The sequence below is a fragment of the Equus przewalskii genome, chromosome 15 (assembly GCF_037783145.1).
Source record: "Equus przewalskii isolate Varuska chromosome 15, EquPr2, whole genome shotgun sequence".
In the NCBI taxonomy this organism is placed as follows: Eukaryota; Metazoa; Chordata; class Mammalia; order Perissodactyla; family Equidae; genus Equus; species Equus przewalskii.
Window position 1 is genome coordinate 49,582,185 of NC_091845.1, and position 26,282 is coordinate 49,608,466.

Here is a 26,282-nt window from a genome sequence, read left to right on the forward strand (position 1 = left end):
ATGTATAAACATTGCCGCTTTCTAACTACACAGCATTTCATCAGCACAAAAAGAAACCCCATACCAATTAACAGTCACTCTCTATCTCCCCCTTACTCCAGCCCTTGGCAATCAGTAATCTACTTTCTGTCTCTGGATTTGCCTATTCTGGACATTCATATGAATGGAATTATGTAATATGTGGCATTTTGTGTCTGTCTTCATTCACCTAGCATGATGTTTTTAATGAATGAACATCTATGTTGTGGCTTGTGTCAATACTTCATTGTTTTTTAAGGCCGAATAATATTCCATTGTATGGATAATAGCACATTTTGCTCATCCATTTATCAGTTGATGAACATTTGGTTTGTTTCCCTTTTTTTGGCTATTGTGAATAATGCTGATATGAACTTTCACGTACAAGTTTTTGTGTGGACATACATTTTCCTTTTTCTTAGGTCCATATCTAGAGGTGGATGCTGGATTTTATGGTTTACGTTTAATGTTTTGAGGAACTGCTAAACTGTTTTCAATTGTGGCTGAACCATTTTACATTTCCACCAGCAAAGTATGCGGGTTCTGATTTCTCTACATCCTTGTCACCGCTAGTTATTTTCCTTAAAAAAATTTTTTTTATTATAGCCATCCTAGTGGGTGTGAAGTGGTATCTCATTGTGGTTTTGATTTGCATTTCCCTAGTGACTAATGATGTTGAGTGTTTTATGTGTTTATTGGCCATTTGTATATCTTCTTTTTTTTTAATTGATCAATTTATTTTATTTTATTATTTTTTGAGGAAGATTAGTCCTGAGCTAACATCTGCCACCAATCCTCCTCCTTTTTTGCTGAGGAAGACTGGCCCTGAGCTAACATCCATGCCCATCTTCCTCTACTTTATATGTGGGACTCCTCCCACAGCACTGCTTGGCAAGTGGTGCGTAGGTCCACACCTGGGATACGAACCAGCAAACCCTGGGCCGTCAATGCAGAACGTGCGAACTTAACCTCTGCACCACCGGGCCGGCCCCTGTATATCTTCTTTAAAGAAATGTCCATTCAGATCCTTTGCTTTTTTAAAAATGTAATTATGTATCTTTTTATTTATTACATACTTATATGTGAATACATGTATTTTATCTATCTCATCTACTTTTGTTTTCTTAAATTCCAAAAGAGCATAGTACAAAATCTGATGGTAAAGGAAAAGTCTTTAATGTAGAAGGACTGAAACCATGGTACATGTTTAGTTGTCGTCTTTTCCTAGTTGATCTTTCTTAGTGATCACTGTACGATTCCTAATTATTAGTTGAGTAATAAAGTGAACATTCTATGAATTTAGAAAGTTTATGAGTTAACATTACCTAAAGCATTTGTTCCAGGGGTGATCAAAGCCCATGGTTTTTGCTGTCATTTTATTTTTCTATTTGCCCCAAGCATTTAGTTAGAAATGGATTTAGTTCTATCCAAATATGTGTTTACTTTTCTGTGTTGTCATTTTCACTGCTCTAGGAAGAATAAACTTTTGTACTTATCCAATTGCATATTATTTCCTTTAATCAACCTTAATGTGCCTAATATTTGAAAACATAACGATCAGAATAATTTTTAGAAACCTGGTCCAGTGATGTACTTGATTTTACCGGTAACTTTTGAACCTGAATTTCCAGTTCCTGAATTTTCCTATTAACTTTATTTTAAAAGTTTGGGTCATATCAGCCTTTTAAAGACCCTACAAGTAATTAAATGATTTAGGCTCCTGAATACTTCTGATTTCATGTCTTATGCTAACTTTAAATTATCTTACTTTTTTGTGTGTGGTAAAATACACGTAACATAAAATTTGCTATTTTAATTATCTCTGAGTATTCAGCTCAGTGGCATTAAGTACATTTACATTGTTGTGCAACCATTACCACTATCCATCTTCAGAACTTTTTCATCATCCTGTATTGAAATTCTATACCTGTTAAACAACTCCCAGTTTCCTCCTCCCCCCAACCCCTGGAAACCTCTGTTCTTTCTATCTGCATGGTATTTGACTATTCTACATACTTCAGATAAGCAGAATCATACATTTGTACTTTTGTGTCTGGCTTATTTCACTTAATATAATGTCTTCAAAATTCATCCATGTTGTAGCATGTGTTAAAATTTCCTTCCTTTTTAAGGCTGAATAATTGTATGTATATACCACAGTTTGTTTATTCATTCATCTGTTGTTGGACATTTGGGTTGTTTCCACCTTTTGGCTGTTGTGAATAATGCTGCAGTGAACATCAGCATACAAATATCTATTTGAGTCTCTGTTTTCAGTTCTTTTGCGTATGTACTTAGAAGTGGAATTATCGGATCAAATGGTAATTCTGTGTTTAAAATTTTTTACTAATTTTGTTTTGAACTTAGTTAAATCTTTGCTATCCTTTGTTGTCATACACCGTTTATTTTATATCCGTCAGTGTGTGTTAAAGCTAATCTGTAGTAGCTCTTTCATGCAATTGTATTCTGAGGGGAAAATGCTAGTGTTACTACCCAGAAGTATGCTTTGTGTACCTATAGTTTGTCTATTTAAAAATATATCAGTTGGGGCCAGCCCGGTGGCACACGTCCCGCTCCGGCAGCCTGGGGTTTGCTGGTTTGGATCCCGGGTGCGGACATGGCACTGCTTGGCAAGCCATGCTGTGGTAGGCGTCCCACATATAAAGTAGAGGAAGATGGGCACGGATGTTAGCTCAGGGCCAGTCTTCCTCAGCAAAAAGAGGAGGATTGGCAGCAGATGTTAGCTCAGGGCTAATCTTCCTCCAAAAAAAAAAAAAAAAAAAAAAAAATCAGTTTTTAAGTATAGGATATGTGTTTTGTTTAGTAGATTGGAATCACCATTAGCTCTTTGCTACTCCTGCTCTCGGTATTGCCCCAGGCATCTGGTGGCAATGTATAGCAAAAACCAGATAAGTTAGTTTTAAATCCTGTTTACCTTATTTAAGCTGGTTGTTTAGTGGCCTTCTTCAGTACCATCTCCAAGGGAGGTAACATCTGAGTTTTGGGTAAAGTTGGCTAAGTACCAAAAGGACGGAGGTTTTCGTGGCTCTGAAGCCATGGTTTTTTTGTTACACAATCAGGTTCCCTTCCTGTTTGTTGTGAAAGAAGTCTTATTAGAGAATAGATTTCAATTTTTTATAATTTGGGTTTGGTAAGAGAAGTCCCATTTTAGTATAGATTGTGCAGAATTGGCCACAGATCTTAGAAGGGTAAAATTGGCATTCTTGATAAATTTCTAAGGGAGGCTTCAAGTACAAAGGCAATATACGTGGAAGTGAAAATTCTTACTGTTGTTATGGCTTTCTTAAATTAAAAAAAGAGGTTTGAAAATTTTTCCCAGAAAAATGATACTTTGTAATTTAAAAACATATTTGCTATCAGTTGAAGCATAACTTAGCCTTGAAGTCTTTTTCTATAAAATACAAACTCTAGTAAGAAAGTGCTGTTCATTCATAGTCAGAAGGGTAAAGAAGGTATAGGTTTTTTAAAGATAGAGGCCAATGTGAAATTCATGTGAGAAGACTAATTGCTGTGGTCATGTCAGCGTTTAGAGCTTGAGGTTGGTATATTGCAGAGGACTTTGCAGGATTTTTGGTACTAAAAGGCCAGTTAAGCAGACTTGGAAATTGCCAGAATTGGGGTAGTCAAATAAGTGTTAACTATTAAACTGTCTCCTCTTCTTAGAAACCTGTTGTGACCCTGCCAGGCAAAACTAATTGCTCCCTGTTGCATGCTTCCTTCCCTTTAAGCATTGTGTTTCTGTCTCCCTCAACTAGATTGTGAACTTCTTTAGGGCAGAGATCTCGTGTCTTACTCTGTATTTTCAGCACCTAGCATAATTGCTCCCACATAGTAGACCCCTTTAAATATTGGCTGAGTCTCTTCCCCGTATGAGACTTGGGCACACATATAACAACATGGGGGGCCAGCCTGGTGGCATAATGGTTCACTTTTCATGCTCTGCTTTGGCGGCCTGAGGTTCATGGGTTCAGATCCCAGGTGTGGACCCACATACTGCTCATCAAGCCATGCTGTGGTGGTGTCCCACATACGAAACAGGAAAATTGGCAGAGATGTTAGCTCAGGGACAATGTTCCTCACCAAAAAAAAAAAGAAGAAGAAGAAGAAAACAACAACATGGGAAGAAGCAACTACTGTAGTTATCAGAGGGAAATCTGAATCAGAGTTCGGATGTGGCCAAGAACAAAGGAAACCACTACAAAACAGAAACAAGAGAGAAGATTTTTTACTTTCATGTGGTATATCAAGCTATTTCCTTGTCTCATGTCCTTGATACTTGGCTCAGGGCCTGACATTCTTTTGTTTACTTAGCAGAAGTTGAAGCATGAAAGTTGTGGAGTGACAGAAGCATATAATTTTAATACAGTGCGATATAGCCACAATAGAGGCATATGCATAGAGTATTGGTCTGTGAAAGATGGAATGGGGGAAATCTTCACAGAAGGTAATATTTTAGCTGAATAAGAGAGGGGGGAAATACCTTCTGCCAAACAAATGGTCTATGAAGAGAGGCTTAATGGAGCACAGTAGAGTCCAGGAATGGAGGGAGATGGGATGTAACTGGTACGTGTGGGGCAAGTACTGTGACATAACGTGGCTGTCTTACTGGGAGGAATCTTATTTCTGTTTTTGCTTTTTTCTCCTTTCTTCTCGTCTCTCTGTGATAGTCTGGGGAATTTTTGCTTTAACGTAAGTAATGAGCCAGTGGAGGATTTCACACAGCAGAATGACATGATCAGAAATGTGTTTTGAAAGGCAGACTGGCAATCATGTAACCATGTAGAAGGTGAATTACAGGGCAGATTCTAGAGGCAGGTAGATGGATTTGGAGGCAGTTGCAGTATCCAAGCAAGAGGTGAAGAGTTGCTATTGTATGATTCTATTTGTATGAAATGCCCAGAAGAAGCAAATTCATAGAGAGAGAAAGTAGATTAGTGGTTGCCAGGAACTGGGAGGGGAGGGTAATGAGGAGTGGCTGCTAATGGGTATGGAATTTCTTTTTAGGGTGATGAAAATATCCTGGAATTACATAGTAGTGATGGTAGTGCAGTGAATATACTAAAACCCCACAGAATTGTATACTTTTAAGTGGTGAATTTGGTAGTATGTCAATTATATCTCAATTTAAAGAGAGAGAAATATGAAGAGTTTCTGAAACAAGTAGAAACTGAGAATAAAGAGGCCAAGGGGCCAGCCCTGTGGTCGAGTGGTTAAGTTTGCGTGCTCTGCTTTGGTGGCCCAGGGTTTTGCCAGTTTGGATCCTGGGCGCAGACATGGCACCGCGCATCAGGCTATGCTGAGGCGGCGTCCCACATGCCACAACTAGAAGGACCCACAACTAAAGATATACAACTGTGTACTGGGGGGCTTTGGGGAGAAAAAGGAGAAATAAAATCTTAAAAAAAAAAAAAAGAAGGCCGAGTTGGGTTTGAGAGAAACTCAGAGAGTTGACAGTACTTGGAGATGTCCAAAATGAAGTAGAGTCTGGTTCTGAAGTTTCTTATTTGTATGATTGAATTGGTAGGGAAACAAATTTTGAAAAAGCAAGTTTGGAGAGACATATAATGAATTGTATGAAATGTTTTGAATGTGTAATCAAGGCAAGCAGTTAAAGGTAAAGGCACAGATTTCAGGAGAGACTCTGGGACAAGAGAAAGAAATGAATGTAAAATCATGTCCCCTCCACCCCCTTTGGTAGGTAATCTCCTTTTGCTCCTATCCTCAAAGCTGATGTGGTGGTGGTGGTGGTTGTTTTCAAATAAATCTCAATCTTTATATTACTTTTCAGGCTGAGGCAAGGCTGGCAGCAAAACGGGCTGCCCGGGCAGAAGCAAGAGATATACGCATGAGAGAACTGGAACGACAACAGAAAGAGGTAATGTGGGGGAAGAACCCTAATTTTGTGTTAGTCTCAAAAAAAGTCAGTACTTGGATAGTTTACTTCTGAGGTAAATCTGATTTGCTTTGAAATGCTGGGAATAGTATAACCTGATGTATATATTTTAACAAGCCATTTTATGCCAGCAAATTAAATGCAAGATTTGTTTTAAATAATAACAGTGAACATATAATAGCTTTTACTATGTACATTGTTATAAGTTATCTTAGTGTTATAAGTGCTTTATTTATATTTGCTAAAGTAGGCTTAGAGACAACAAAATTATTTGCTATAGTCCTAAATGTCATAGAATTTCAGTTATGATATCTACATAGTAAAACACTGTGAAGTCATTCAACCTTACAATTTTTTTTTTTTTTTTTTTTTTTTTTTTTTTTTTATTAATGTTATGATAGATTACAACCTTGTGAGATTTCAGTTGTACATTTTTGTTAGTCATGTTGTGGGTACACCACTTCCCCCTCCGTACCCTCCCCCCACCCCCCCTTTTCCCTGGTAACCACCAATCAGATCTCCTTCTCAATATACTAATTTCCACCTATGAGTGGAGTCATATAGAGTTCGTCTTTCTCTGACTGACTTAATTCGCTTAACATAATACCCTCGAGGTCCATCCACATTGTTGTGAATGGGCCAATTTCGTCTTTTTTTATGGCTGAGTAGTATTCCATTGTGTATATATACCACATCTTCTTTATCCAATTATTAGTTTCTGGGCATGTAGGCTGGTTCCACGTCTTGGCTATTGTAAATAATGCTGCAATGAACATAGGGGTGCAACGGACTCTTGAGATATCTGATATCAGGTTCTTAGGATAGATACCCAGTAATGGGATGGCTGGGTCATAGGGTATTTCTATTTTTAACTTTTTGAGAAATCTCCATACTGTTTTCCATAGTGGCTGTACCAGTTTGCATTCCCACCAACAGTGTATGAGGGTTCCTCTTTCTCCACAACCCCTCCAACATTTGTCGTTCTTGGTTTTGGATGTTTTTGCCAATCTAACGGGGGTAAGGTGATATCTTAGTGTAGTTTTGATTTGCATTTCCCTGATGATTAGCGATGATGAACATCTTTTCATGTGTCTATTGGCCATATTCATATCTTCTTTTGAGAAATGTCTGTTCATGTCCTCTGCCCATTTTTTGATCGGGTTGTTTGTTTTTTTTTTGTTGTTAAGCAGTGTGAGTTCTTTGTATATTATGGAGATTAACCCTTTGTCGGATAAGTGGCTTGTAAATATTTTTTCCCAATTAGTGAGCTGTTTTTTTGTTTCAATCCTGTTTTCCCTTGCCTTGAAGAAGCTCTTTAGTCTGATGAAGTCCCATTTGTTTATTCTTTCTATTGTTTCCCTCAACTGAGGAGTTACAGTGTCCGAAAAGATTCTTTTGAAACTGATGTCAAAGAGTGTACTGCCTATATTCTCTTCCAAAAGACTTATTGTCTCAGGCCTAATCTTTAGGTCTTTGATCCATTTTGAGTTTATTTTGGTGTGTGGAGAAAAAGAATGGTCAATTTTCAATCTTTTGCATGTGGCTGTCCAGTTTTCCCAGCACCATTTGTTGAAGAGACTTTCTTTTCTCCATTGTAGGCCCTCTGCTCCTTTGTCGAAGATTAGCTGTCCATAGATGTGTGGTTTTATCTCTGGGCTTTCAATTCTGTTCCATTGATCTGTGGACCTGTTTTTGTACCAGTACCATGCTGTTTTGATCACTGTAGCTTTGTAGTATGTTTTGAAATCGGGGATTGTGATTCCGCCGGCTTTGTTTTTCTTGCTCAGGATTGCTTTAGCAATTCGCGGTCTTTTGTTGCCCCATATGAATTTTAGGATTGTTTGTTCAATTTCTGTGAAGAATGTTCTTGGGATTCTGATTGGGATAGCATTGAATCTGTATATTGCTTTAGGTAGTATGGACATTTTAACTATGTTTATTCTTCCGATCCATGTGCAAGGGATGTCTTTCCATCTCTTTATGTCATCGCCTATTTCTTTCAAGAGAGTCTTGTAGTTTTCATTGTATAGATCCTTCACTTCCTTGGTTAAGTTTATCCCAAGGTATTTTATTCTTTTCGTTGCTATTGTGAATGGGATAGAGTTCTTGAGTTCTTTTTCTGTTAGTTTATTGTTAGTGTATAGAAATGCTACTGATTTATGCACGTTAATTTTATACCCTGCTACTTTGCTGTAGTTGTTGATTATTTCTAATAGTTTTTCTGTGGATTCTTTGGGGTTTTCTATGTATAAGATCATGTCGTCTGCAAACAACGAGAGTTTTACTTCTTCGTTACCTATTTGGATTCCTTTTATTTCTTTTTCCTGCCGAATTGCTCTGGCCAGCACCTCCAGAACTATGTTGAATAGGAGTGGTGAAAGTGGGCACCCTTGTCTTGTTCCTGTCCTCAGAGGGATGGCTTTCAGCTTTTGTCCATTGAGTATGATGTTGGCTGTGGGTCTATCATATATGGCCTTTATTATGTTAAGGTACTTTCCTTCTATACCCATTTTACTGAGGGTTTTTATCATAAATGGGTGTTGGATCTTGTCGAATGCTTTCTCTGCATCTATTGAGATGATCATGTGGTTTTTGGTTTTCATTTTGTTAATGTAGTGTATCACGTTGATTGACTTGCGGATGTTGAACCATCCCTGTGTCCCTGGTATAAATCCCACTTGATCATGGTGTATAATCTTTTTGATGTATTGCTGTAATCGGTTTGCCAAAATTTTGTTGAGGATTTTTGCATCTATGTTCATCAGTGATATCGGCCTGTAGTTCTCCTTCTTTGTGTTGTCCTTGTCAGGTTTGGGGATCAGAGTGATGTTGGCTTCATAGAATGTGTTAGGGAGTTCTCCATCTTTCTCAATTTTCTGGAACAGTTTGAGGAGAATAGGTATTAAGTCTTCTTTGAATGTTTGGTAGAATTCTCCAGAGAAGCCGTCTGGTCCTGGACTCTTGTTTTTGGGGAGGTTTTTGATTACCGTTTCTATTTCCTTACTTGTGATTGGTCTATTCAGATTCTCCATTTCTTCCTGATTCAGTTTGGGGAGATTGTAGGAGTCTAGGAATTTGTCCATTTCTTCCAGGTTGTTCAATTTGTTGGCATATAGTTTTTCATAGTATTCTCTTATGATCTCTTGTATTTCATTGGTATCTGTTGTGATTTCTCCTCTGTCATTCCTGATTTTATTAATTTGCGATTTCTCTCTTCTTCAACCTTACAATTTTTAAGCATATTTAATAATGGAGAAATATATTCATAGAAGAAAATGAAAAAAAAGACAACTGTAAGACTGATAGGACTCCAATTTTGTGTTACAAAAAATAATGTCCATATATAAAGTCAAAAACTACTAGAAAGAAGTGATTACTGTCAATACTTTGATATGTCTATGGTGGAATTGTGACTGGTTTTATTTTCTTGTTATGCTTTTCTGTAGTTCATAAGTTTCAATATGCTTTTATCATCAGAAAGAAAAGCAAAAAAAATTTTTTAAAAAATAGGCATATAGAAATTGGGCTGGTTTAAAATGAAACAAATACTCTTGTTTACCTTTTCCTTCTGACATTGACCTGTCTCTGAAGATTTCCATAAAAATATTTCTGATGTGGTATTAGTATGAAGGGGAAAAAAAACCTCAGGATAGTATTAGACACTTTATTTTCGTGTTGGTGGTTGATCTTCTGCTAATGGGTTAAAAAGAAGAGTATAGATTCCATATTGTCACAGCCCAAAAACAAAACCAAAAACATCTGATATGTTGCTGATTTTTTTAACCTCAGGTATGGTTTGATATATTGAATGCAGTTCTCAGCTTGAGATGAAAATGTTGCAATGCATTTTATTTTATACTCCTAAAATTATAATAAATTATAAGGAGATAATTATTAAATGTAAGTTCTATTTATGGTCTTCTAAATTTCAGAGAACCTTCCATCTCTTTATTATTGAAAATATTTAGCTTAGTAATTTTCTGTTTTGAATGTGTAACTTACTTTGAGTCAGCACTCATTGCTCTTCAGGGCAAATGTGTATGACTAATTTAAGACTTTCTGGAGAATGCAGGATATTGGAAACTGTTCAGTTTATCAAACTTTTGCATTTGTAGCACTCTCATCATTCCTTTGATCGGAAATGGGGACAGATTCAGAAGTGGCTGGTAGGCCAGGATTGCTTGTCCTGCATGTTGTGATCAGTTGCTGAAATAATGCAATCATGAAGTAAAACATTGACTAATAGTTTGCAAAGTAGGAATGTTTGGCATGTTTGAACCTAAAGGTCAGAGAGTATCTCTTCTATCTGTAGTGGACCAAATGTGTACTTGGCCAACCATTTTCTGTTGTACTCTTTGCCTTCACACTCATCTCGTGAATGCTCCTGACCAAGGATTTAGTAAATGAGTCTGATTTCTTTCTGTGGGTTTGTTCCTCTCTCCCTCAAATTTGTCCCTCTCTCGAGACCTCACTCCCTCTCTCCCCTTCTCTCTCTTTTCCCCATCTCCCTTTTGTCCTCACTCCTTCCCTCTCCCCCTCTGTCTTTCTCTCTTTTTAAGAAGGAAGTCAGCAGGGTCTTCATTTAGAGATGACCCAAGTCATTCTTTTGTCTCCTCTGAGAATTACTCTTATTTTTTCAGTTCTCAGTTTTTTTCAAGTCTATCACCACTCCCAAATTTATTAGCTACAAGAGCAAATTGCATACCAGTAGAATATTAATTATTGTGAATCATTCCTAAATTTGAACTTTTTTCAATGTTGATAAGTTTCCCAACTGTCTTCTGTTGCAAGCGTTCTTAACTTGGTATGTGAATAGGCTTGGCGGATGGGGCATGCAGCCTTAAAATCTCAAGCAAAGTTTTGAATATATGTATATTTTTATGTGAAATGCCCACACATATTTTTACATTCTCATTCTCAAAGGAGTCTGTGATCCCTAAAGTGTTAAGAACCACTGTCTAATTGCTGCTAAATAAGCAACTTTCGTAAGTAAATCTCTTCTAGGGCAGTATTTTAAGGTACAACCAGAATTAAAATATTTTGGACTGTTTTGACCTATAAATTTAAAACTTTGTCATATTCTCGTTGTGATATTGTAGAAAAGAGAGAGAAAAGATGTTTGGTTACTTAAAATTAAGTGACTCTTCATGTATGTGTTTGTTACTTTGGAGTGGAATGTGTCCTTTGTTGTACTAAAGCTAGCCTAATTATTTTTATTTAAAGTGTCTTCTGCATGTAACTGGGTAAATATTACTGATGATGCCTTAAAAATATTTTGTGTTAATAAAAGAAATCACTTTTGCTTGCAAATTTTCTATCTAATATTTCCATAGAAAATTAATTTCTTCTTTTAATTATGTGTTATAGTTCTAAAAGTAAATTGTCAAATTTTAATATCTTAGGGAAGACCAAAACATTAAATAAGAAGAAAAGTCTATATTAAAAATCTAATCGTTGTTTCCTATGTTCAAAGACAATGAAGATAAACATATTTTTTATCTCTGTGAAATGTGTGCAGTTCAGGCAGCGTGTGCATTAGATTTTCATGGAATGGGGAGCAATTTGGCTTAGAGGCTTAAAATGCAGATGGCACTAACCCAAGTCTTGAATGATAGCTAGGACAAGAAGAGGAAGTGGGGTTTAGTTTCAGATGAGAAATTATCACTTCTAACCCCTTTGACCCTTGCTTTTACTCCTCTCAAACTGATTTTCCCTCTCACTTCTTATCCTTGTCTCTCTACCGACTTTCTGTTTGTGAGCCTACAGTAGAAGTTGGCATATGATGGTCACAATATAGAATATAAATTATTGATAAATTTATAATAAAATAAATAATGCATATACAAACAATAGAACTGTCAGTTATTAGAAGGTAGACTCTTCCTATGTAAAAAATTTCTCTTAATTTTAATACTTCTTTGTGTGGGGGTCGGGTATTGGGATGTGGCTAGGGAAAACAAGGGCCTGAGGCTCAGGCATGAAGCCACCTTTGAGTGTGTTCTGAATGCCAACACTGTGCTAGTACTTTTTACGTATGCTTTCATTTCACATTATAAGATAGGTACCACTATGTCCATTTTATAGAAAAGGTAATAAAGGATTGATGAAGTAGACAACTTGCGTAGTCATTGGCAGAGCCAGAATTTGGAACTATGGGAGAGTGCAACATCTGCTAATAGATTGGAAGATGAAAGAACCAATAAGAAAAGAGCCTAGGTCTTTCTGGGCCTCCAAATAGTCTTAGTTTAACCAATGATTCTAGTTTGTTTTGTCTTTCGGAGGAAGATTTGCCCCGAGCTAACATCTGTGCCAGTCTTCCTCTGTTTTGTATGTGGGTCACTGCCACAGCATAGCCACTGATGAGTGGTGTAGGTCCACACCCAGGAACTGAACCCGGGCCACCACAGTGGGGTGTGCTGAACTTAACCAGTAGGCCACAGGGCCACCCTTGATTCTGTTTTTAAACGGGATGTCTTAATCAGTAGCATGTTGGTGACCTGAAAGAGTAAATGCAGTTTCTGAAGTTTCCTAATTTGAAATTGAGGGAATGGCTCTGGCCTTGACTTAAGTATTATTTGTTGACAGAGAAGACTGCCAGGTGTATTCACGGGGCTGTGTTTTTTTTTTAAGAAAACCACTTCATCCTCACTTCAAGTGCACTTTTAAAAAAGAGAGTATGTTTCATTTCTGTTAATTTCATTAAATGTATCAAACTATATTTTTCCAGAAAGCCTTGAACAAATTTATATCCCTCTTTTTTTGTGTGAAGAAGGTTGGCCCTGAACTAACATCTGTTGCCAGTCTTCCTCTTTTTGCTTGAGGAAGACTGTCGCTGAGCTAACATCTGTGCCACTCTTCCTCCATTTTGCATATGGGATGCTGCCACAGCATGGCTTGATGAAAAACATGTAGGTCTGTGCCCAGGATCTGAACTGGCAAACCCTGGGCTACTGGAAGTGGAGCATGTGAACTTAACCACTACAGCATCGGCCAGCCCCTACATCCATCTTTTAAGGCATTGCCCTGTTAGTTCAGCCTTGGATACTTTATCCTAATAAGGACACCCAGGACAATGAAAATGTATTGTTTTCCTGACTGTGGAAGAGAGGGATACTCTGCCTTGTAATTGGTACCTAAAAACCGTTTGCTGGAATTCTTTCTGTTGGCCTCTGGTGCTATTAACTCAAGAAAAACCAATTGGCAATTTAAATACTACTCTAGAAATACCTGGGAAATGAAGCTTTTTGTTCTTCCAGGGAGGAGAAGTCTCTGAGTAAAAACCAGGATGCCTTGCCATTTTCTTCATGTTCTTTCTGTGTAATCAGTGTAGATTTAGCCAACGTAGGATGGTATCTTCATGGTTCGGTGGTCTGCTGAGTGAGAAGATCTGTGACGGTCCCCACTGTATGACTTTGTAGATTCTTACTTCATCTTTTTGTGCTGCAGTTTTCTTTATTGTAAAATGAAGAGATCAGACTAGATGATCTCTAAGGACCCTTCTAGATCTTCAAAATAATTCTAGGGTTGGTGCTAGGGTCTTTTCTTTTACACGAGGGTTTCCTTCTATTTCCCTCATATTTGCTACCATGCAAAAGTATTCAAGGTAGGGGGAGTAATTAAAAACTACCAAATGTCTGCCTTTCTTTATAAGAGTGGTGCTATGTGGCAGACTCTTAGTAAAATATGTGTTTTGAGTCTTTTCTGGTGTAATAAAAATTTGCTTTGTGCTTGTCTTACTGTTTATGTGGTAGCCACTAACCATATGTGGGAATTAGGTTTAGATTTAAATTGATTAAAATTAAAAATATAGTTTCTTGGTTGCACTTCTAGCATTTTAAGCTCACTAGCCACATGTGGCTAGTGACTATCATATTAGACCACACAAACATAGAATATTTCCATTGTCACAGAAAGTTCTGTTGGACAGTGCTGGTTTAAGGTGTAGTTAGTAACTGTGGAATAACCTGTATTCTCTCAGTTCAAATTAACTGGCCTATATGGGGTTTACATTTTATTCTTTAGTCTTCTGAAGTCTTTTGGGGCCATTTTTTCAAATCAGCCTAAAAAGAAAAGCTGTTTAAATATGGAGGTATATGAATATTTAATAAAGTACTTTTATTTAGAATTATTTTAATAATGGGCATAATTGAAAATAAATACGAATTATCTATCTTTGCTGCATCTTTAATGGTAAGTTTTTGAAAATTGCTCTTGTGTGGTAGGTGGAATGGAAAGAACGAATAGAATAAAGGAAAGATTGAGCATTAAACCATGTATGTCACCCTAGTACCCCAAGTAATACTGGGAGGGGGCATGTAGAATTAACCCGCCTGTGTAGTGCAAGGCTCTTTAAACTAACCAAGCAAACTAGCCTAAAACTGGTTACCACTTAATAAACTGTACTTACCCTGCTAGGCTAATGCGCATGTCCCAAAACTTCTGTGGTATATCACCTGATAGTCAAAGAAAGGGAAGAAATTTGCTTGGCTCCTTGCAGATTACATGTGTCTATTACATAACAAAAATTAAATCAGTGACAAATTCCTAAAGATCAGAACAAGCTTTAGATATTGAATCATACAGGTGCTTATAAACAGACTTCTGAACAGATCTGATGAAATGCATCAACGTATACAGCAGGTGACAAGCAGGAGTACTTTGGAATTATACTCAAAGATCACGACCAAAATAAAGCATTAAATTGTAGTGTTTCAGATGAATTACTGTTTCTTTATTTGAAATGAATGGTCAGGCCTAGCCACATCTGTTTGTTCCACCTACATAATGATCATGCTGTGTTGCCTTGGAGTGATGAAGTATTGATTCATTTTGATAAAGACAGTGTTGATTAGCTGTGAACCCATTTGGACAGTTGTATGTAGATTCTTAGTCAGTGCAAATTACTTTAACACTTTGGACTTTGAAATTCTGAAAGATCAGAAGTTCCTTACTGTTTCAGTTGATTAGATTCTAGGGACTAGTTGTTTGATTTGCCGTGACTCCGGGTTTAATGCTCCCATGCTAATTATGAATGTGGAAAAGTTTAGAATTGCGTTTAGTTTAGTCACTTGTTAGGCTGTGGTCAGTTTTTGGAATAGTCTTCATAAGGCATAACTCTTGAGATAACTTTAACAACGCTAAAATATTTATCCAATTTCTTCTAATTATAAGTAGTTTTTCATATTAGCAAACACACCATCAGGGGCTATTTCATTTAGTTGTTTCTTTTTTTTTCCAGTTAGAGTGGTAAAAGAAAAAAAGGAAAACTCTTTGCAGTGAGCACAAAATTATAACCTAAATCTTTTTAAAGCAATACACTCTCTCCTTGAACTACATCTGTAATAAAGTAAAGTCTTCCTGCCTTGCATAAACTAACATTCACAATGAAAAAAAATAGATGAAAGTCTATTTTTAATGCTGAACTCAATTTCTGTTTGTTAAGTATACTTGATTATTTTTATTTTGGTATATTGAACTTTCTTGGTCATATATAGATTACATTCTACAAGTGGTCAGACATACATACACTTGTTAAAACAAAAACATTGCCAAGATTATTTCTGCCTTCTTTCAACTGAAGCATGTGTCTACCCCAAATTCAGCTTTTGAAACTGAGTTGTCCACACCCACCTGCTATAAGGAAGATGCTGCTGGGTTAACTGACTGATCTTTGCTCAGTTGTTCTGATAGGCGGCCCTCTGTTCAGTGATTAACTCTCCATGTACTTTCTCCTTTCCCAGGAAGATTCGGAAAGGGCCAGGTATTCCCACCGGTCCAGTCATCATCGTCCTTATCTGGTTTGTAATAACCTATAAACTTGCCCCTGATACTTTTCCTCATTAACTTAATGTAGTCACTCATAAACTTTTACTATATTTGTTTTTATTTTTATCAGGGAGTTGAGGATGCATTGTCTGTTCGAAGTCTTGGCAGTCACAGGGTTGGTATTTTAAGTTGTTTATACCATGATATCAAAGCTTGTGTGCGTGATCTTTCTGCAGCATTGTTGCCTAAACAGTCTGACAACGTTCATACTCCTTTGCCTTTTTTAAAAAATAGAAAATATTGGCAAAGTCCTTTCAGTGGAAATGATGCTTTCTCTCAATTATTGGTATGAGTAAATCAGTTCTAAAATCTTGACTGTTTTCATCTATCAACATATGTATTTACTCTTTTACTATAAAAGGACTTTTATTTTGGAAATATCACAGAATAATAAGATTGATTTTATAGAATAACATCTACATGGTTCTAATTTTCAGATTTTTCCTATTTTCATATTTTTGAAAATGACAATTTATTAAATGAGAAATAGCTTTGGGGCTTGGATGACTAATTATAACTTTATTATATGGAATAATTGAACTACTGACTTGAAAAATTCTCTGCTTGTCATGTTTATGTAAATTGTCCTGCTTCAACATTTTGATTAACATTTTGTAGTATGTCAGGTTTTTTAGCATACATTATTATAAGTCAAGGTAAATGAGAAGTCGCTTGTGAAAGCCTTGCATATTGTGCCCAGACACTGATCTTTCTTAAAGAATTGTGCTTTAAACTTTAAAGGAGTGCTTTTAATTTGCACATTGACAATATTGTGTATGGTATATAATTACATCTAGACTTTTCATAAGTAAAATGATCTTTCATGTTAAGGTCGATATTTGTTAGTTTTCCCCAAGTCTAAGTTTCTTCCCATCTTGTATAATATATAAAAAGGCACTCTATTAAACTGAGTCTGCTCTGGTATACTAGTTATTGATGTATCTGTACTCTTAAATAGTCCTTTACTCTGGTTATATTTCTTAATGGTGAATGTAATCTACTGTCTTTTTAGAGTAAGTCAGTAAACTGGTTTTTTTTTTTTTTTAAAGATTTTATTTTTTCCTTTTTCTCCCCAAAGCCCCCCGGTACATAGTTGTATATTCTTAGTTGTGGGTCCTTCTAGTTGTGGCATGTGGGACGCCGCCTCAGCGTGGCCTGACGAGCAGTGCCATGTCCACGCCCAGGATTCGAACTGACGAAACACTGGGCTGCCTGCAGCAGAGCACGCGAACTTAACCACTCGGCCACGGGGCTGGCCCCTCAGTAAACTGGTTTTTGAATCAGAAATCTTTTGGTTAATTACAAAAGTTTAGATTTGTAAGGATGTTAACAGGCCTTTACAGAAATCTAATCAGCAGTTTAAGAATAATTTTACAGGAGGAAAACTTTAAGATAATTCGTCATGTTTCTCCCTAGAGATATTTTATTTTTTCCTCTTTAAATATTTTGAAAAAAATCATACAGGGAGTTGGTTAACAAAAAGCTTAAAATAAGTTGAGTGTCAAGGGCTTTGAAAATAATCCTTTCTCCTCCCTTTTAAAAAATGTATGGCTTTTTCCTTTGCTTTTCATTATAATGCTCATAGTGTGAAGTTTCAGACAGTTATTATCAAACTGGTTATTTGTAAATTTGTGTGTGGCCTCAGGGAAACTTGATCATATATTAGTTTAACCTAACGGTAAAACTATCCAAATTCAACCTAATTTAGGAGCCTTTGAAACAAATCTGCAAACAAACAAAAAAGAAAACAGCAATTAAACTAATAAGGAATTGTTTACCCAGAGTGTCTATAAAGTAATGAGGTTGATTTTTTAATGAAAATTATATCATTAAATAAATTTAAGATATAACTAGAACTCTCATTGTATGTTATTTCATTATGGTAATTAGAAGGTCTGTTACTATGGGAAAAAGGATAAAGCTGCCAGTATTTAAAAAAATCAGCGCGTGAACGTAAAGATTAATTACAATGTTACACTCTAGAGGAGACTCTAGTTAGTACTTTATTGTGTGTGAGTGTGCATCCAGCACATTTTAAATATTTACACTTTCCTCGAAATAAGTCTGAAAGGTCACCAATAACATTGTGTAAAAGAAATATAATTGAGAGAAGTTTTTCTGTTTTCTCTCAACTAGATAATATTGGGAGTTCTAAGTTTTCTTCAGATTTGCTTTTAAAATAATGTTACCATCTACATTAAGCTGAATGTATAGACAGCTTTTCTTCTCGTAAAGATAAATGTGATGACCTAAAACACTGACCTAAATTTTATTGAGGTTTTCTGTGTAATTTGGGGGTTTTGGTTTTTCTCTGCCAATTACTTTTTAACACTTTACTTATGAGCCATGAATTAAAAAGTCTAACACTTTTGGATCTTGTATGTGATGTGTGAACATTAGTAGTACCTGGATGTGAGGCAGATGTATTTGTGATTTTGTGCCACATTCTTAGGACTTTGATCTTTCCTTTTGTCTAGATAACTTTTTTAGGTGCTAACTTCTTGAAGATGGCCTGCCAGAAGCTATTTGGGCTGGAAACTGTGTCAGTGCTCTAGACATTCTGTATAAAAATAAAAAGAGCAAAGATAGTTCAAGACTCTGAGTGGTAGGGTTAAGGGAAGGGGGATTAAATCAAAGCCCTTGATTTAGAATTGAAATAATCTGTTTCTTGAAAACAATCTAACTTACAAAAACATCTTACAAATGCTTGGTCACTACTTTGTATACTGAAATGCAAGACGACCATAAGATAGAGATCCAAAGTTAGAAAATGAGGTGATCTTGAATCAGAGTAGTAGCGGTACATTGCTATTTCTCACTGGTGGAGATTTTTACTTTTGTATGTATTAGTTCTTGTTTATATATCAATGGCCTTAGTATAATTTTAATGAACTTAATTTTAATATACTTGCTATTTGTGATTTGTCTTTTACTACTACTGTTTAATTCTGTTGAAGAACTCATTGAAGGACATAACTGGGACAGACTGGAGCAGAGCCAGTACACCCAAAAGGAGAGACATCATGGTGGGTAGTCCAGAAAAGTCTGCAGTGTTAGTATTATGATTCACTGTTGACTGTCAGAGTTCTGGCGGCTTGAGTAATAGGTACATTCTGATAGAAATTGACATTTGCTAAACTTTTGTTTCTACAACCTGTTTGCTGTACTTTGTTTTAATATTATTTCCAAATGAAAACTTTCAGCAAGTTTCTCTGAGAGTTGAAAAAATTTTTTCTTGGTAGATTGTAATAGCAAATTTGGAAATGTTTTGCCTAGAACCCTTCATATTTTCTGCTCTCCCTCCTTTGGGGAATTATTTGTGGGGTTTTTTTGAGTGAGGAAGATTGGCCCTGAGCTAACATCCATTGCCAGTCTTCCTCTTTTTATTTTTCTTTTTTCTTGAAGAAGATTAGCCCTGAGCTAACATCTGTGCCAGTCTTCCTCTACTTTGTATGTGGGATGCCTCCATAGCATGGCTGATGAGTGGAGTAGGTCCACGCCTGGGCTCTAAACTCACGAACCAGGGCCACCAAAGTGGAGTGCACATAACTTTAACGACTCAGCTATGGGACCAGCCCCTGAATTATTTGTTTTGGTCCTGAAGGGAGGGCCTTTATTCTGTTTGCACTATTATTTTAATGTTTTATTAGGACTAGACTATGTACTTTGGTCTTCTGGCGTATTTTAAGCTTTTTAAAATTATAACCTCTACAACAAAAAATACGTTTTACCCTGTGATCCAGTAGATCCATGCAGATATGTGCCTTTGCATTTGTGTGTTATATGAATATATAAAATATATTATTGAAACAAAAGTTTCACAAAATAATATTTACTCTTACTATGCATGATACACGCTCATATTTTCTCTTCTATTTCATTTTTTTTAAATGTTGGTTAAACCCGTAAGCTGATTTGATAAACTATTAATGAGTTGTAGTCTGCACTTAGGAAAATATTACTTTAAATCAGGATTTTAAATGGCGATCCCTAAAGTCCTAAGTGGGTATAAGAGTTGCAGAAGAAAGAAAAAGCTTTTCCCTAACTACTAGAGGATTGCTTTTACTTCTTTTAGACATTGCTCTTCTGGGGAAGATAGCTTAAAAAATATAAGCTAGAATGCTTAAAAACCAGAATTAGGAAACCACAAATCTTAGTAGTTACAATTTAGTTCGGTTTCTTGGATTTGAAATGTGATGATGCACGTATTATCTTATTTTCTTGAAAACCTGCATAGATTGTGGTTTTCTGGTCTTATGAATTTTACGTATTTGATTCACATTTAATACCACACTTGTATGTATACTGTGCAATCCACACTTTGTTCTGACCAACTTTCTGGTTTTGTTCAGCATTTTTAATAGAAAAAGTTCTTGAGAAAGGAAGTTGTTTAGGTGTCTGTCCATGAGCAGATCCGAGGGAACTGTGCCCCTTTGGCTGCTGCATTTGTTTTTTGTAAGCTTGATTCTATTAGTTATGTGCTCTTGCCTCATTGCCTGTCCATGCCTTGCTTTTGCCATGTTTTAAATGATGGGAAATGATGGTAACAGACACAATAATAAAAAGTAAAAAATCTTTTGACTTCAGAATGTTTAATTCCTGCATTTATAGGCTGCCTGAGGGTCTTTTGTGCCAGAGGGTACTGAGATTGAGTCCTCTCACTGTTACTGATTATGAATTCTGTATTTGAAAGAGAGCATACAGTTTTACATACAGTTTAGCCGTAACTTACGTGAGGAAAGAGTTGGGGGTAGAATATTCTTTGATTCAAATGTCATAGCCTGTGCGTTTAATAATTTTGGATTTTTAAAATAGTGCTGGATTTTTAATAACTTTGCAACTGTTACTTTTTTCCTCTTTATATTTCTGATTTTGGAAATACAACCAACTTTCACCTTTTTCTGAAATCCAGTATGATACTCTCAAGGATAGATCGTCAAGACTTTCATCATTAGTATGTAGTGCATGACTTTGTGTTAAATGTAGAGTTTCACTTTATAAACACATGGTGATGCTAATCATAGATTATGACTAACTTTCACAGATTTGTTATGTTTTGGGGAAAACATATGACTAACAAAGCAAAAACTTGTTTTGCAATTGTAACAATTTTATGGTTGAGTAATTTTTTCTTTTAGAATTTCAGGATCAGATAAAAATTATTTACTTCCCTATTCAGGACTAAGATTGATAGTAATATCTTTTCTTGAAATGATGAGCCACCCAGCTGACACGTACTCATTGCCCTAGGAGACTTGTTTCCAGAAGTGTCTTGGTACACTGATCTATTGCAGCACAGGACCAACTGTGTTTCGTGTTATGTGTCACAAGCTAGGTGTGAAGTTACTAAACAGAAAGCATTCAGCAGTGAAAGATGACACCTGAAACATCAGTTATGTGCACTCATTTTTGCTTGATTTGGTTTGTTTTTATGGCATGTCATTTTAGCCAAGAAAGTTAACTTATAGCATGTTTTTCTTGGGTTCATATTATGTGAATAGATTCCCTGAGTTTCTAGATTATATAGACATCTCTTAAAATGTTCAGGGTAATGTATCAAAGGAAAGAATGCGTATTCAAAAAAATAAAAATGAGTTGATAATTATTGATTCAGGAGCTAACTGCATATGTCTGTGGATTTGCCTAAAGCAGACTGTCGATAGGTAGGACACTTCCGGCTGCACCTCCTCATTTCAGCTGAGCAGGATATACCTAGGTTGGATTTGTTATCTACCGATAGACCTGCTTAGTAGTATTTTTGTCCTTCATCCCCTCATATATACTTGGCTCTGTACTTCTAGAAGCTATGTATTGAGACAGTGCTGTCTTCAGAGGACTCGCATGTAAGGTTATTGTCTAGTAATGCTGCTATGTGGGTCATTCCATGCCATCTTGATTCTTTTCCTCCTGGGCTGCACATGCTGTGGGACCACTAACTTGGATTAATGGTGCTGCCTGGGTCAGTGCAATGTCTTGTTCTTTGTTATCTCAAACTTGTTTTGGATGATCCAAAGGATTGCTTTTTTGCCTTTAGGTAAGGAAGACTATAGAAGGAGGTGGACTCTCTTGTCACCCATACCGTTATAAAGAAGATAGGGACTCAAATGAGGTGTGGGGTGAAGGTCCCTACAAATGTCCTCCCTGGCTCTGAGTAATTAAGTTTTCTTTAGCTGGCTAGACACTGAACTGAATGGCACAGAGGGGTAGGGGAGGGAAATGCAGATTTGCAGATAGGCCATATGTTTTAGCCAGTCAAGTGCAGTGAGCCATTTACTAACAGATAGGAAGTAGATTGCATGTGGACTGCTCTATCTCATATGAAACTGTGTATAATTTTAAGATGAATTTTAGTAAATTATTTTTAAAACTTCTTTATATGATCCTTAAAGTTAACTTTAAATATTTACTTGCAGAATCATTCTTCTAGTCACTCTTACAGAATGAAGAAGAGATCTTCTGGTTCTCATAAAGACCCGCTGGTTAGTTCTTTTGTGTCTTGTATCACAGTATTTTGTGCTGCTGTAAAATTTACTGATTACTTTTAGGGAACTTAAGTATTATGACTGCTTTGGTGTGCTCCAAGGCATTATTGAAACTTCATAATATACTGAAACATGATTTATCAGAATCTTATTTAAAAATAATTTTATTTTGTTTTCATTTATAAGATTTAATATCAAGTTAATATATGCTAAGCCCAGAGGCTAGAGTTTGTAAGGTGTCACAAGAAGTTCATTAACAACGTATTTTCATTTATCAACTGTCCTTTGGAATATAGCTCAATATTAGGTTTAGTGAGATTCTTATCCTTATTTTAGAAATTTGAATTGATTTAGTTGTGGTATTACAGGTAATACCAAACTCACAAATAAGTTTTATTCTGAAAGTTTGTCAGTAGGTCAAATTTTGGGAACTTGGAATCAATTTTCTGGTAGAAACAATAAAGTATGTGGTGGCAGAGTTCTTCTCCTGTCTGGCAGACAACTCTTTAATCTATAATGTAATTAAACTTTGGAACTAATAGTATTCTCCATTCCAGCCACCTTGGTAAACAACATTTCTGCGGGGCAAAAAAAATGTGTCCAGAGTGCCCATTTGAGGTGCTAAGAACACCTCTTTCCTGTTAGCTTGCCGCAGTACTGGCAGAGGAAGTTCAGTCCCAGGCTCCCTGCTAACTCAGGGTTCCCGTGGGAGGGGCTCTGACCATTGGTGGGCTAGAAGGAGGGTCAAGAGGCTTTGGCTGGTAGAAAGGAGGAGGGAGGAAAGAATGTAATGGAGAGGACATTAGTGAGACGCCCTGGAGGGTAGAGTATTGGGAGCTCTGGGGAGACATGACTCATGGCACCTCATTGAGGGTGTGGTGCAGGAAGGCAGGGCCAGGAGGAACAGGGGTGGGTAGGAATAGGGGTGTCCCCAATTGCAGTGTCAGCAGGAAGAGTCTTTCAGTCAGGGATTGCCTAAATTTGCTTAACCTTGAGTGACGACGATGGCTGGAGAAGTTAGAAAGGGAATTTCGTAGATGATTTTCTCCCCCTCAAGTAACTGCAATATATAAAATTATTGTTTCGTTTGTGCGTTTTGTTGAAAATGAACCTGCCATAGATGTTTTAGACCGAACTATATTTAGTGCGTGCTTGCTCCCTCTCTTTGGTAATTTAATTTGATCAGTTTATTTTGACAAATAATGGAACTAGGAGAAGTTTGGGGAAAAAAAATCACTGTTTAATAATTTCTGTGGCATTGCCAAATGGATTATAAAAGTGGTAGTTATTCAGTTGTCCTGGATTTTTCAAGGACATTCCTAAGTGTGACATGAGAATAAATCACTTATTATTTCCATTCCATTTTGACTGAGGGTTTATACACTTGTTTTTAAAGTAAAAAAATTAGTAATGACTTTGTTTGAAAACAATTAACCTTTAATATTTGTCTCTTTTGAGAGACTTGAAATAATTACTTTGACTTAACATAATGCTTTAAAGTCATTGTTTTGGAGGAGAAGGGGTTTGGCAATATCAGATTTTGCCTTTGTGTATTCTTAGGTTAATAACATTTAACCTAAGAAAAATGTGTTTAATTTGCTTTTTGCAGAGTGGCCTCTACTTTGACCAGAGAAACTATAGCAGTCTCAGACATAGCAAACCCACCTCTGCCTACTATACTCGGGTTTGTCTGAAGTGTTTTGGTTTCATGTGTTTTATCCAACTTTAACACATTTCTAATCCCCTGTTTTGCATTTTGACTAGTTAGGACTAATCTGTGAATGGCTCTGTATATACTAGCTTGTGTAACTGAATTCATATAGTCTTTGAGTGTATCTTTATACAGTGGCAACTATTGAATCACCATGTTTGTAAATGAGTACCATTTTTTCATGAAAAATATTTAACATGCAAAAAAGTTTAAAGAATTGAATTGTAACCACCCATGTACCTGCCACTTAGATTCTACAATTAACATTTTACTATATTTCCTTTTATCATATAATTATCTATTTCTCCCTCCATCTATCAGTCTGTCGTTTTTGGGGGGGATGCATTTCAGAATAAGTTGTAGGCATCAGCGCACATCACAGTGGATGCTCTTTTAATAAAAGCTTGCATGTGAAAATCTAAACTATAAATGGGATGAGAAGAATGTAATTTTTGTTTAATGTTAGAACCTCTCGTTTTTTCAAGGCATTTGGCACATCATACTTTTAAAACATTAAATATATGGCACGCTGTGCTTTTAAAATAATTCAGTTGTCAAAATGTGCATACACAACTTAGAAACTCTTATTTTCCATGTGTGATTGAGCTTGGTGAAAAAGAACTGAAAATTATGTCTTCAGATGACATCAGGAAAAGATCTAATTCCTTTTTAAAAAATGCTGTGCTTTGTTAGTGCATAGATTCGTTGTGACTACTACAGTTTATCTGATTAAACTAAGGTACTTTGTCCCTGACTTGTTTTGAAATACAGGTTTTCTAATCTGTTTGAAAAAGAGTGTTTATAACTCTGAGAGCTCATTTATCTGGTTCCCCAATAATCAATCTAAGCCCATTAGGAGTCTGTCCTGAAATCACTGAAAATATCACAGGATGACTGGGACTTGGCCACTGTTTGCCACCTTCCCTGTGCTGTGGCCTCTTCACCTGAGTGTTTTCTTAGGTTGCCATCCTATCTCCTAACGTTAGTGTTCAAAGACCACTAGGACTTAATGAGGTTTATAGAAAACTCTTCCAAGTGTTTTTCTTTCTTATCCCTTAAAATTGATATTCAAGAAGATTTCCAATGATTAAGTTTTTCTCTCTTTATGTTAACTCCCTAACCACTCAGGAATTGCTAATGAAATTGAGTATAAAATAAACATGTCTTCTGCTCTTAGGATGATAAGACCAATTCTTTTCTTTTTTGCTTAATTCTTTTGTTTTCATTTCTTCGCAGTCTTCTTCCCTGTACAGTGACTCTCTGGCGACATCTAAGAGTCACAGGGTTAGTACTTTGTGAGGAGTATGTTGCCTTTAGAGCTACCAGTTGCTTTTCTTTGGGTTAAATCATGTGCTTTTTTCATAGGCCTCCCCTATTGCAAATTCTGGTCTGCTGAGAAGTGCCAGTCTGGTTTGTATTTTCCTCTTCCAATGTGTGTACTCCTGGTGGGGCCACTATCATGGTGCTGACTTTGGCTTGACAACTTGCCTCCAGAATAGTCAAGGACACATGGCTTTAATGCTACGTTTACTGCAGAATGTGCTGCCTGTGCTTAAAATACAAAACTTTAGGGTAGTAAAAATAAGCATATTATCTTTAGAGTAGTAGATACTACTGGCTGTTGGTAGGCCCTTGCTTAGAATTGGTTTCCTATAGAGAAGATAGATTTGCATGGGTCCCACTACACTTGCATACTTTTGTGAGATGGCTGCCCATGCACGAGATGTCATATTTTTCTTTGAGACAGCTGTGGCCTTGGCCATATTAATACTAGGCTCTAATAAAGCAAGCTAACTAGAAAGCAAAAACGATAGCTCTATGTAATGTGCAAGTTGTGAGTTGGTTGCTTTCAAGCTGTTTGTTATGTTGTGGGCTGTTCTAGTGGACTGGGAACCTGAGGCTTTGTAATTTAATTTTATTGTGAGTGTGGGCAAAATGCTTTCTGTATCTCACTTTTCTGTTCTGTTCCATTTCCTCTTTTGAGAGAATAAATTAATAAATGTTGGTTCTTCTAGTTTTATAACATGATGATGAAAGGAGACACTGTAACCAATACTGCTTTTTTAATGAAGTGTGAGCTTGTAGTTTCAAGGAGATTGATGTAGCAATTTATGCATATAAATGAATGTTACCACCTTCAGAGTCTTCACCTTGAAAGGCTGTACACTTATACCATTCTTCAAAACATTTTGGGAACTGAGTCTGCAAAGAAGTTATGACATTGTCAAAATAACTTTGATGCTGAATAGGTAAATGATATTTCCTTTGTTCTTTAGGTATCACTTTATGATGGTGGATTATATAACCCTTATGGTTCTCGAACTGTAAGTGT

At 36.4% G+C, this 26,282-nt stretch overlaps 1 protein-coding gene across 50 annotated transcripts in view; it reads left to right on the forward strand.

The window, feature by feature from the left end:
• The window catches only part of LRRFIP2 (LRR binding FLII interacting protein 2), a 112,038-nt gene that overhangs the window by 35,448 nt on the left and 50,308 nt on the right, over nt 1-26,282 (forward strand). For 15 of the 50 annotated variants that reach the window (XM_008528014.2, XM_070577288.1, XM_008528022.2 and 12 more), the window contains 11 exons: nt 5,828-5,914; nt 10,048-10,098; nt 15,673-15,729; nt 15,828-15,872; nt 18,715-18,783; nt 20,670-20,711; nt 22,171-22,236; nt 23,849-23,923; nt 25,187-25,234; nt 25,316-25,360; nt 26,227-26,274. In XM_008528014.2, coding sequence (XP_008526236.1) covers nt 5,828-5,914; nt 10,048-10,098; nt 15,673-15,729; nt 15,828-15,872; nt 18,715-18,783; nt 20,670-20,711; nt 22,171-22,236; nt 23,849-23,923; nt 25,187-25,234; nt 25,316-25,360; nt 26,227-26,274 — 633 coding nt within the window. The remainder of the gene's footprint in view (nt 1-5,827; nt 5,915-10,047; nt 10,099-15,672; nt 15,730-15,827; nt 15,873-18,714; nt 18,784-20,669; nt 20,712-22,170; nt 22,237-23,848; nt 23,924-25,186; nt 25,235-25,315; nt 25,361-26,226; nt 26,275-26,282) is intronic. The other 35 variants (XM_008528029.2, XM_008528028.2, XM_070577322.1 and 32 more) reach the window with 12 other exon arrangements.